The sequence below is a fragment of the Mesocricetus auratus genome, unplaced genomic scaffold (genome assembly GCF_017639785.1).
Source record: "Mesocricetus auratus isolate SY011 unplaced genomic scaffold, BCM_Maur_2.0 Super-Scaffold_100004, whole genome shotgun sequence".
In the NCBI taxonomy this organism is placed as follows: domain Eukaryota; kingdom Metazoa; phylum Chordata; class Mammalia; order Rodentia; family Cricetidae; genus Mesocricetus; species Mesocricetus auratus.
Window position 1 is genome coordinate 187,532 of NW_024429189.1, and position 13,555 is coordinate 201,086.

At 44.7% G+C, this 13,555-nt stretch overlaps 1 protein-coding gene and 1 pseudogene across 1 annotated transcript in view; one reads left to right on the forward strand and one right to left on the reverse strand.

Annotated features, from left to right (window-relative positions):
* Nucleotides 1–12,805, reverse strand: part of Abl1 (ABL proto-oncogene 1, non-receptor tyrosine kinase) — a 107,726-nt gene extending 94,921 nt beyond the window's left edge. Inside the window, exon 1 of the mRNA XM_005085519.4 lies at nt 12,279–12,805. Coding sequence (XP_005085576.1) covers nt 12,279–12,414 — 136 coding nt within the window. The 5' untranslated portion in view covers nt 12,415–12,805. The remainder of the gene's footprint in view (nt 1–12,278) is intronic.
* On the forward strand, nt 3,853–4,425 carry LOC106022461 (annotated as a pseudogene).
* Nucleotides 12,806–13,555: the final 750 nt, after the last annotated feature.

The following is a 13,555-nucleotide window of genomic DNA, read 5'->3' on the forward strand; positions in this document are numbered from 1 at the left end:
ACTGTGTCCTGCACACCTGGTTAGAGTGCACAGCCAGTCAGCAGCCTGTTGCCAAGCTTTGTCAACACACACACACACACACACACCACACGGTGGGAGCATAAACAAGAACTTTCGTGGACAGAAATTTGATAACAGCATCTAGCAATATGGCATTAGTAGCCATTCACCAGCTAGTAGAAATGGCATGTGGATATGCTCCTTATAGTTCAGCACTCCTGCTTTCAGTAATGTCTCCCACAGATACAGCTGCCCAGACACGAAATAACACATGTAAGGGTATTTTTGCATCATTGTGTAATAGCTAACGACTGAAAACTCAAATCAGGGACTGGTGGAAAAGACAATGATACTTCCAGGTGATGGGACACAATGCAGTCATTAGGAAAAGGAAAATAGTAGCTGAAGAGACAGCTCAGCCATTAAAAGCACTGGCTGCTCTTGCAGAGAACCAGGGATTCAGTTCCCAGCACCCACAAAATCAAGTCCCGTTCCAGGGGATTTGCTACCCTCTGCTGGCCGCCATGGGCATTGCACCCATGTGGTGCACAAGGATTACATGCAAGCAAAACATCCATACACATAAAATAAAAATGAATGAAAAAATGCAAAATAAATAAGGAAGATGAGCTCAGAGGGTAACAGTGCTTGCTGCCCAGATTTGGAACTCACATGACAGAAAGGAGGGCCAACTCTGATCTCCACATGTGTGCTATGGTACAGGCACACTCACACACACAACGAATAAATATTTTTAAAAGAACTACAGAGTTGGCTTTGCAGAGGGGTGGGACAAAAGTCTGGCAGTGGAGAAGAACAAGCAGCTCAGAACACACATTGTACTGTATTTTGTACCTTAAGTCAGAAAATACACTATTCAACTCAGTTTTAAAATAGAATTTCAAACTACTGTAAAGCTTGTAAAACAACGGTCTTAAATTACAAATTGTGATCTTACAGTTATGAAATTTGGTAAGGCACATAAAATTAGACATTAGAAGAGCATAAATAGGGGCTGCAGAGATGGCTCAGCAGTTAAGAGCACTGACTGTTCTTCCAAAGGTCCTGAGTTCAATTCCTGGCAACCACATGGTGGCTCACAACCACCCTGAATGAGCTCTGATGCCCTCTGCTGGCATGCAGGCAGAAGATTGTATACATAATAAATAAATAAAATATTTTTTAAAAAGAAGAGCATAAATAGGATACATTTGTTCCATACCACATAACTAACCACCAAAGAGTTAGAATCATCAGAGCTCAACCAAAAAACGAAGACCACAGAACATTACAACATACAACATTTTCACTAAATGACAATACCCCCTCATCGAACTGTTGTAATCATTTTCAAAAGTTCTTATTCCATTCTCAAAAAGCATGCTGGGAGTGACAGCACACCTGCAAGCCCAGCACCCAGGAAGAGAGACAGGAAAGAGTTCAGCGTCCCACCACAGGAGAGAGGAAACACATCTCCACATCAGCGCAGACCTGGGAGCTGTCGGGCTAACCTTCTGACACTGGATGGCCACCTCCCTTTCTCATCAAAATCAATGTGCCACAAATGACTTTTATTTTAATAGATACAACGTAGTATCTGCTGTAAACTCATACTCACAGTTTGTACAGGAGGCAAACTATACCCAGAAGCAACCAAGACAACTGTACTCCTATATTGGCTCCACTAGAAAGCCACTTTCTCTATTTAGGATATCTACTGGCTATTTTCTTGCCCTCAAAAAGCAAAATAAGGAGGTAGAGAGATGGCTCAGAAGTTAAGAGCACTGGCTGCTCTTCCAGAGGTCCTGAATTCAACTCCCAGCTCCCACATGGTGGGTCACTATCATCTATATTGAGATCTGGTGCCCTCTCCTGGTGTGCAGGCATACATGCAGGCAGAGCACTGTATACATGATAGATAGATAGATAGATAGATAGATAGATAGATAGATAGATAGATAGATAGCTTAGCAGACAAAGTGCTTACTGCTCAAGCATGAGGACCTGAGTTTAGATTCCTAGAACCTGCATAAAAGCTGAGTGGGTGTGGCAGCCTCCCTGTGATCCCCAATACATCTGGTAGCAGAAATTGGAAATAGAGGATCCCTGGGCAAGCTGGCTGGCTAGACTAGCCAAATCAGCAAGTTCCGGGCACCAGTAAGAGACCTTGCCTTAATTTATGAAGTGGAGAGTGCTGAGAGCTCCAGAGTCAGCCCCAGGCCTCCACACACAAGTACAAACATACACAAGGACACCACATACACATATTCATAAAAAAGGGTGAACTCTTGGGGAATTCTATATGATTTCTCATTTAATCTGTCTATATATTTACTATATTTACACTTTTCATTACTGAGACAAGAACAAAATATGTTCTCAATGGCGAAAAGACTGATTTTGTCTCACAGTTTCAGGGGTTCAGTCTTGAAATGGAGTGCAGAGTACTTGGCAGCAGCATGTGACAGAGGACACAGACAAGAGGTCAGGGACAAGACACATCCTTCAAAGGTATATATGAGAACCTACTCACTTCAGTCTGGCCCCACCTCCCATAATCTCCACCACCTGCTGATAGTCAACATGAACCCATCAATCATGATCCAAAGCCCCATTACTGGCAGCAAAGCCTTTACACATGAGCCTTCTCAGGATGGGACATCCCAGATTTAAACTTAATATAAAACTTGAATGCCAATTAACCTGAAGACAGGAAAAAGTCACACTCTTAGCAGGACTGCAGGGCTGCAGGAAGGAACTCACAGAGCACACCAGCCTTCATTCCCTTAAGAACAGATGACAAAGAGGAAAAGACCTGGCCTATAATTTCAGCTCTCTGTCCATCTTGAGATGACTGGACCCCCTGACATCTGAGGCCTGTCAAGGATGGGGAAAGGCTCTAAAACATGCAGATGCCCACAGGGAAGGAAAGGCTCAGGGCATCCTTCTCTCTCCAGCAGCACTCTAAACAGAGCAAACTGCAGTGCACAAACTTGGGGAAAGAAACAGCACTTGGGAACCCTTGTGGGCTGAGGATGTGGCTCAACTGGTAGACCTTGAATGTCTATGCCTGGTCATTCTCAGTTACCTATTGAGTTCCAAGACTCTGTCTCAGGGGATGATGGGGAGCAGGGTATAGGAGGAGAGGAGGGAGAGGGAACTGAGATTGACATGTGAAGCAAGCTATTTAAAAATTAAAGTAATAGCCGGGCGGTGGTGGCGCACGCCTTTAATCCCAGCTCCCGGGAGGCAGAGGCAGGTGGATCTCCGCGAGTTCGAGGCCAGCCTGGTCTCCATAGTGAGTTCCAGGACAGTCTCCAAAACCACGGGGAAACCCTGTCTTGTAAAACTAAAAAAGAAAAAAAAATTAAAGTAATAAAAAAAAAGACTTTGTCTCAAACAAAATAAACTTGTTAGTTATTTCCAAGGGGAGAAAACAGACAAAGAAAAAAGGTTACCCAAGTTAAGTTAGAGGCCGCTAGCACTCACTATCAGCAAGATAAAGGTACTGCTGAACTAAGCAGGCATCTGCTCTGCTGAACAATGAAAATCAAATATAGTAAGTAGCCCTGCCTAAGGCAAGAATCATTTCCCCAAGCAGAAGGTGGTTCCTAAGCTAGTCAACTGATCACAAAGAACCATCACTAACTGATACTTTTGTTCCCCGATGTTATCTCAGACACACACATAGTGTCCAACACAAAGTAAACTCTCATTCCATATGTGCTGAGCACCTAGTTTGCAAAAGGGGGGGGTTCTTGGCATACAAAAACACACAATCAGGATCCCCATCATCAAGACCAAGGATTGAATTCAAAGGAAAACAGAACATTTAAAAAAGTCAAAGATTGCTTTTCGGCTTTCAGCTCGGAGGAGGCAACGGTGCAACTTTCCTCGGTCGTCCCGAATCCGGGTTCATCCGGCACCAGCCGCCTCCACCATGCCGCCCAAGTTCGACCCCAATGAGGTCAAAGTCGTGTACTTGAGGTGCACCAGAGGTGAGGTCGGCGCCACGTCCGCCTTGGCCCCCAAGATCGGTCCCCTGGGTCTGTCCCTGAAGAAAGTTGGTGACGACATTGCCAAGGCAACTGGTGACTAGAAAGGCCTGAGGATCACGGTGAAGCTGACCATCCAGAACAGACAGGCCCAGATTGAGGTGGTGCCCTCTGCCTCCGCCCTGATCATTAAGGCCCTCAAGGAGCCACCACGAGACAGAAAGAAGCAGAAGAACATTAAACACAGTGGAAACATCACTTTTGATGAGATTGTTGGCAATGTCTGGCAGATGTGACACCGATCTTTAGCCAGAGAACTTTCTAGAACCATTAAAGAGATCCTGGGTACTGTACAGTCTGTGGCCTGCAATGTGATGGCTGCCACCCTCATGACAGCAACAGTGGTGTAGTGGAGTGCCCAGCTAGTTAAGAAGCAACAAGAGAAAATACTTCAATAAAAGACATATGATAACCAAAAAAAAAAGTCAAAGAAGCAGCAGCTGAAAACTGCAAAAATATACTGGGCACTGAGCTTTGCACTAAGGGAGAGGGGGCCTCCCCAAGCAGTCTGCTGTTGCTAAGACAAAGTAATCAATAAACCCAATGCAACCCTAGAAGAAAACCTTTGTGTGTTTTAATTGGATCTAAAAATGATAGAACTGATTCTAAAATGTGCATCGAAATACAAAAAAGCAAGCCAAGCCAATGTTTGAGAACAGAGATGGATGCTTTCATCTACCAGATACTAAGATTTATTTTAAAGCTACAGGACACAGGTGATGTTGATGACACAGAGGAATTTCCTGCAGTGAATTAAAAAAATATAGAGTTCCCTGACAGACCCACACACATGGCTACCAGATTCACTCGGCAGTGATGCTCTCTGCATGTGTATGTGTGTAGAGTGTGCATGCACACAGAGGTCAGAGACTGGTACCAGGCATCTACATCACTCTCTGTTGTACACACTGAGGCAGGGCCTCTCCCTGACACCCAGAGCTCTGGGACTCAGTCTAGCTAGCCAGCTGACCCAGGGATCCCCTATCTCTGCTTCCTGAGTACCGTGGGTTTCATATGAATTCCTGTCCTCACAATTGAGCAGAAAGTGATGTACTACTCACTGAGCCACCCCCAAGCCTAGCATAGCAAGATTTTTTTTCAATGACAGAGAGAAGTCAAAATGGAAGAAGGGGGGAGGGGACAAACACCAATAAAGATCAAAACTCATTCCAAGCAAACTGTAAAGTGTTAAAACCTTCTCATGACCTTTGAGTACACATGATTTTTCATGCAGACCCCCCCCAAAAAGATAATTAAATGAGACTGTTAAAAATAAGGATGCCATGACAACAAACAAGATGGACCCATCATAAATGTAAGGAAAAATGGTCAGGGAAAGAACACCTTGACCCTGAGACCAAAGCCAAGGACATGAATGTCCACCAAATTCCCCAGCTTGCCCCAAACTCAGTACTTGAAATCCCACGAATCCTCAGCCTAAAAATCTCTACCCTGGAGAGCTCCACCCCTCTCCCGAGAAACCCCATATGAGCCCTGCATTCTGCTCATTCGATGCTGCTTCTCGACCACCTAAGCAGAGGCAGCCAGCCTTCCAATAAGTCTCATGTGAAGTTTGCTGTGAGGTATTCCCACCTGAGCAGAGCAAAGCTGTACTACTTTCTCTAGGGAAACACCCCCATGCCCCCTCCCTTCACAGCTGCGACATGTACATTCTTTTGTGTGCTAACTAAATCAACAAGTGAATTATTTCAAAACAGAAAGGTAGCTAGGGGCTGCAGAGATGTCTCGCCAGTTAAAAGCACTGGCTACCCTTCAGAGGACCTAAGTTTGGTTCCCAGCATCCATATGGTATCTCAAAAGATCTGACACTCTTTTTTTTTTTTTGCGTCCACAGGCACTGCACACATGTGGTACACACACATACGTGTAGGGAAAACATCCATATAAAAAGGGGGATTCTTTTGGTTTTTTTGTTTGTTTGGTTTTTTGTTTGTTTGGTTTTTTTTGAGACAGGGTTTCTCTGTGCAGCTCTGGATGCCGTAGAACTCGCTCTGTAGACCAGGCTGGCTTCAAATTCACCGACACCCACCTGCCTGTGCATCCCAAATGCTGGGATTAAAGGCGTGTGCCACGAGAGAGAGCTTCTTTCTTCCAGGTGTTTTCTTTCCTTAAATCTTATTTTTATTTATTTATTTATTTATTTTGCCTGGTTTCTGAGGAGGTCAGAGAGGGTGTTGAATCTCTTGAAAGTGGAGTTATGGACAGTTATGAGCCACCTTGTGACACAGGGAATCAAACCTTCATCCTCTGTGAGAACAAGTTCTCTTAACTTCTGAGTTGTCTCTCCAGCCTTCAATCTTGTTAAATAAGAATACTATTACGTGGACTGAGCAAGAGAGCGAGCTAGTGTCTGCTCATGAGAGTGGGGTTGAGTTCTTGGGAAGATTGTTCCTTCTCTCCTCAGCGGTTCAGGATTTACACACCTAGCAATATTCTGGGGGTGTCTTTCCCAGTGTGTTCCCTTCCATTTTGTTTTTGTTTTGAGACAGGTCCCATGTGGACCAGACCCTGGACTTCTGATCCTCCTGCTCCATATTCCTGGTGTTGGGATTACAGATGTGAGTCATCATTCCTGGGTTATGCAGTGCTGGGGATGGAACCCAGAGCTTCATGAATGCTAGGCAAGCACTCTGCCACCTGAGCCACATGCCATCCTTAATGCCTTAGTGTATTCCTGATACTAATAATTTGTGTTTTCATTCTATCCCCCTTTTTCCTCAACTTCTTCCTCCCATTCTCTCCTTCCTTCACCTTTAAAGTGGGTTTGGCTAGTTTAACTGTTGTATTAATCTTAAAAACAAACCATCCCTTCCCCCACATAGTCAAGCTTCGTTTCAAGGTCTAAAAACATTAAGACTAATTAAAACTACTGTAATTTCTTGAGCCGGGCATTGGTGGCGCACGCCTTTAATCCCAGCACTCGGGAGGCAGAGGCAGGCGGATCTCTGTGAGTTCGAGACCAGCCTGGACTACCAAGCGAGTTCCAGGACAGGCTCCAAAGCCACAGAGAAACCCTGTCTCGAAAAACCAAAAAAAAAAAAAAAAACTACTGTAATTTCTTTTTAAAAAAATTTCCCCCTACAATAGATGGTAGCACATGTCTGATGACTTGAGTTTCATCTCCAATGCCCTCTTAAGGGATGAAAGCGAAGTGAGTATGTGAAGTTGTCTTCTGACTTCCACATGCACACATGACACATTCAAGCCCAAGCAGTAACACACACAGACAAACAGAAGCATGTCTGCAGAAAGCATCCTTGTGTGCCTGGAATACACTTCCCACAATGACATACCCATGTATTTTATTTTATTTCAGACAAGGTCTGACTGTGTAGCTCTGGCTGACCTGGAACTCCCTATGTAGAACAGGTTGGCCTTGAACCCACAGAGATCTGCTAACCTGGGATTAAAAGTATGTACCACCACACTGACCAAGGTCTGTACTTTTTAATCCCAATCCTCTTTACATTTTTAGAAAAATCAATGATGGCCCAAAGACCTTTAGTTTATATAGCTTATCGCAAATACTGCCTATTTTAGAAACCAAAGTTGAAAATTTTAAATATACCCATTTATTCATGCAAAATTAAGCTTTTTTTTATTTTAGAATAAATAAATAAATAAGTTTCCTCCCAAACAAATAAACTCGGTTGATATCCATGGCTCTTCCCTGACACTTCTCAAAGGCTACCTGCCTTGTGGAATCTTAAGTCGACACTCTTCTTTAATGGGACACTGAAAACTACTTCCTCACCTTGAAGTCTGAAGGCACCTCTCAGTGTGTGTGTGTGTGTGTGTGTGTGTGTGTGTGTGTATCACATACTGATCTACTAATCCCTTATAAAATGCTGGCTCCAGGCCTCCATTGCTGGTGGGAGTGCAAATTTGTGCAGCCACTTTGGAAATCAGTATGGCAGTTTCTCAGAAAATTGGGACTCAATCTACCTCAAGACCAGCAATACTACTTTTGGGCATATACCCCACAGGAGGCACATTTACACCTCAAGGACACTTGCTCAACTATGTTCATAGCAGCATTATTCAGAATAACCAGGACCTGGAAACAACCTAAATGTCCCTCAACTGAAGAATGGATAAGGAAAACGTGGTACATTTACAGAATGGAGTACTACTCAGTGATTTAAAAAAAAAAATGACATCCTGAAATCTGCAGGCAAATCGACAGAACTACAAAAAGTCATCCTGAGTGAGGTAACCCAGACCCAGAAAGACAAACGTAACATGTACTCACTCATAAGTGGACATTAGACATAAAGCAAAGGACAACCAGCCTACAGGTCACAACCCCAGAGAACATAGAGGACCCTAAGTGAGACATACGTGGATCCACCTGGGAAGGGGAAAAAGACAAGATCTCCTGAGTAAATTGGGATACTGAGAGGCAGGGGAAGGGGAAAAGGGAGGAAGGAAGGGGAATGAGGGGAAAAAAGACGCATAGGTAAATAAAAGGAAAGAAGGAAGGAAGGAAGGAAGGAGGAAGAAAGGAAGGAAGAAAATGCTGGTTCCCTGCCTACACTATAAACATCATGGTGGCAATAAAAAATTCTCTAAAACCAGCTTGAAAAGGAATGACAAATTTTAATCCGAATAACCATAGTCTATCAGTTACAATTTCAACTAAAAATGACAGACCAAAATAGAAAAAAGAAAAATTAAAAAGTGACTGTTCAGGTGACCATGCAAACAGTTGCTCCAGTGTTGTTACCAGGGACATTGTCTCACTTAGTATACAGCAAAGAGGTTTATACACATTCCCACTACATCTCATAGCATCAGAAGGATATGTACAGACATAGGTCGGCATGATGGGTTGAACAAACTTGCCAAGCAAACCTGACAACCTGAATTGACTCCTGGAACCCATGAAAAGGTAGGAGACAACTGACTCCCCAAAGCTGTCCTCTGACCCACCTACATACACACATACACTCCAATGCACACAATAATAACAAATAAACTTTGTTTTCTTGCTTGATTTTTTTGAGACAGGATTTCTGTGTAACAGCCCTAGCTGTCCTGGAACTTGACTTACAGACCAAACTGGCCTCAAACTCACAGAGATTCTCCTGCTTCTGCTTCCTGAGTACTGGGATTAAAAGAGTGCACCACTAACACCCAACTAATAAAGTTTACTTTTACATACACACACAAAAGGATGAAGGCAGGTTAGAAGCACCTACAATCTCAACACTTGAGAAGTAGAGACAACAGGATCAAACAGTTCAAGGTCATTTTCTTCCACATACTGAGTTAGAGGCCCACCTAAACTACATAAGACTCCATCTTCCCTCAGAACCCCTGAAATGTATCAGAGACACCTAGGCTAGGATTCCTGGGTGTGAGTTTCCTAGGTCACTGGTAGCCATGTTTTCAGTTTAGCCAGAACTTTCCACCAACTTTCACTATCTGAAGCTACATCATCATCACCAGATAATAATGTTTTCAGTTGTGAATTTGAGCCGGGCGGTGATAGCTCTCGGGAGGCAGAGACAGATGGATCTCTGTGAGTTTGAGGCCAGTCTGGTCTATCTACTAAGCTAGTTCCAGGATAGCCTCCAAAGCTACAGAGAAACCCTGTCTCAAAAAAATAAAATAAGACTGTTTAAAAATAAAACAGCACGCCGGGCGTTGGTGGCGCACGCCTTTAATCCCAGCACTCGGGAGGCAGAGGCAGGCGGATCTCTGTGTGTTCGAGGCCAGCCTGGTCTACAAAGTGAGTTCCAGGACAGCCTCCAAAGCCACAGAGAAACCCTGTCTCGAAAAACCAAAAAAAATAAATAAATAAATAAATAAATAAATAAATAAATAAATAAAACAGCACTCGGGAGGTAGAGGCAGGTGGATCTCTGTGAGTTCAAGGCCAGTTTGGTCTACAGAGCGAGTTCCAGGACAGCCTCCAAAACAATAGAGAAACCCTGTCTGGAAAAAAAAAGAAAAAAAAAAAAAAGAAAACCAAAGTTGTAAATCTGAAGTATCTTAACAAATAGTCACACTTGTCTAATGTGTGAATGCTAAAAAGAACTAATGACTCCAGGTAGAATAGAACCAAGTTACCCACACTTACTTGAGTTGAAGTACTTTCATGTGAGAAATGGCTAGAGAGATGACTTAGCAGTCAAGAGCATGCACTGCTTTGCAGCTTCAAGGATGAGCTGATGTCTCTGGCCTCCACAGGCACCTGCACTTATGTGCACATACCCACAGACATACACATCATTAAAAATAATTACGAGGGGGAAAAAGGAGCTAGAGAAGTGGCTTAGAGATTAAGAGCACTGGCTGCTCTTCCAGAGGACCAGGGTTTGATTCCCAGAAGCCCACATGGGGCTCACAACTACCTGTAACTCCAGTTCCAGGGTTTCTAATGCCTTCTTCTGGGCTCCACAGGCCCTGCATACATGTAGTACACAAACATACATGCAGACAAGGCACAAACACATAAAAACTTTTTAAATATGCCAGGTAGTGGCACTCGCCTTTAATCCCAGCAGAGATAGGTGGATCTCTATAAATTCAAGGCCAGCCTGGTCTCCAGAGTGAGTTTAGGACAGCCAAAGAAACCCTGTCTCAAAAAAAACAAACAATAAATTAAATAAATAGAATAAATAAAAGGAAATAAATAGATAAAAGGAAAAACTACCAACAACAACAAAAAAGAGGTACTGGAGACACAGTTCTACAGGTAAGAGCAAACCCAGGTTCAATTCCCTGCATCTACACTGTGGCTCATGACCATCTGTAACTCCAGTTCCAGGGGATCCAACATCCTCTCCTGACCTCTGTAGGTACCAGACACACACATGGTGCATATACACACCCAGGCAAAATACTCATACACATAAAACAAACTAAACTTTAAAAAAAAAAAGCAAACTTCAATTACCAAATGTAAGTTCACCCAAAAGCAGCCATTGTTTATAGAAGTCACCTATTGTTAAAAAGTATTTATTCGGTGGTGGCGCACGCCTTTAATGCCTTTAATCCCAGCACTCGGGAGGCAGAGGCAGGCGGATCTCTGTGAGTTCGAGGCCAGGCTGGACCGATAGCCTCCAAAACATACAGAGAAACCCTGTCTCGTAAAACAAAAACAAAAAAAAAGTATTTATGACTGAATTTCAAAGTATAGGAGACCCTTGCATAGGCTACATTTGCTTATACAACATGATGGCTCAATCGGTATTTTGATATTAAGTATACAGTTTGAAAAACAACACTACCACAGTAACAACCAGGACTCTAACTAGCTCCCGGCTGGCCTCCTGCAACAGGTTAGTCTAATGTGACTTCAACTGTCAGCCAACAACACGACATGTACTGTCAGCCTTATGAACCAATTAGGTTCATAAAAATGTCAAAGTCAACTAGGCAGGGAGAGATGAGGGGGAAGAAAGCTCCATCAATGAGGACAGGGCTACTCCTTAAAGTAACAGAACGGTCCTCAGTTCAGGGGGCACGCTGTTTCCACACTCAAGTTTCCTACCTTGCTCCACAGTGAGAATTTAAGTCCTGCTCATAATTGAGAAGGTCAAAAGATAGTATCAGTTAGGTTCATTAGAACCTTTCAGAAAGGGCACAAACCACTTTGAGGACACAGTACAAGTGCTCCATAAACAGGCAGTAAAAAAAAAAAAAAAAAAAAACAACATACTTACCGGGTGGTGGTGGCGCACACCTTTAGCCCCAGAGGCAGAGGCAGGCGGATCTCTCTGGTCTACAAAGTGAGTTCCAGGATGGCCTGGACTGTTAACACTGGGGAAACCCCTTCACGAAAAAAAAACACCAAAAAAAAAAAAAAAAAAAGAAAAAGAAAAGAAAAGAAAGAAACCCATGCACAACAGCAGAGTCCCAACTTCTAGGGAGAGCAGATGGGAAGAAGTATGGAGGCTTCAAAACCACCTAAGTCCTGTCCCCTTCCCCACAGGATGCAGGCCCCAACAGTAAAAGGACTTGTCCCACGTCAACAATGAACCTGAAGTGGGCCCTGGCTAGAAACAGCAGCTCAAGCAGACTAAACAGTCATAGTTTTCTTATGTAAAGAAGTGCTCCACCAGAGAAAGAAACTAATAACTACAGCAGCAAAAACGCTAAGCAGATCTAGCAGGAACTGACGCAAGTATTGTTTCATACAGTCCTTTTGATGCATAAGGGAAAACAATGATCAGAAACCTGGGAAGCACTCACCGTGTTCCACGAACACGTTGCAGTGTGGACCCCCATGCCGCGATGAGTCCCTCTTCCCTGCCCCCTTGATAAAATGAAGGGCCGGCAAACTAGGCCTTCTTTGGTCCCCAAGAACTTTTCCAGGCTGCTGCCCCATAAAGCAATGATAAGCACCCCTTTCCAGGAGAGGGTTCAAGATCTTCCAGAACGGTTCGTGGGGACTAGCAGGAAACAGTATGTACCCAGAACTTCACACCACTGACTCCACGGCAGTAACTGGGGTCAGTCACAGAAAGACAACTTCCAGGAGAAAGGTTGAGGTTCGCACATGTAAACAGGAGTCTGGAATTCTTTTTCCAAGTTAATTAATTGGAAGTCATGTAATCGCAACGCTACCCAAAAGCTTCTTGACTCGGTCTATTTTGCGGGCTGAGGACTGTTCCTTTGCAAGAGGCGAATTTTGGATAGAAATATTTATTCACAGGGAAGTCTGAAAAGGCTCAACAGTACTAAAAGTCACTTCAACTCCCCAGCGTGCTGCAAACGTTGAACGTCTTGGACGCTTCTCTGCAACTTTTCCTGTGGAAGTCACCAGCCCCCTATCTCTCTCTCGCTCCAACAAATTTCCTGCCGCTCTCTGTTCCCTGCCCTGGTCTCCGGAAAATGACACGGGTCACACAGACCTCAACCAGCAGAGCTTGCTCTCCACACTGCCGAGAAGGAATGCATGGCCAGCAACTTCTAAGTCCGCTTTTTAAAAGGCCTGTGAAACCAATCCAGACTTTTCCTTTGCATTAAAGTTTTGGGCTGCACTGAGACCAATGGGGCTGTGGGTGACATTGGAAGAAGTCAGGACATCGGAGGCCGGCGGAAGCAATCTGGGAGGACCGTGGAGACCTCTTGACAGCAGAGAAATGATCTGAATGAGTGGCTCCGCGGTCAAACTTGGGGTGGGAATCGAGCGAAGCGCGGCCTCGGGGTGAGAGAGAGAGACTTCCCCAGGTTGGGGCGCGGGCGGCTTACTCGGGGGCGACGCTCCTCCACGCCTCAGGAAACTGAGTGTCCCAGGTGGGTTGAAACTGAGACCACCCTGGGTGTCCCAGAGCCAGAGCAGAGCTGTGAAGGAACGAAGGACTCCCGCGGTTCCGAACCGGGAGGCGGCCACGGGAGGAGGCCCGGCGCCTCAGCTGCGACCGCCGAGCCAGGGGTCTACCCGAGAGACCCCTCCCCCGGCCCCGGACTCTGCCGCCGCCGCCGCCGCCAAGCCGTCACATCCCCGGCTCTGCCGAGGGACCCGG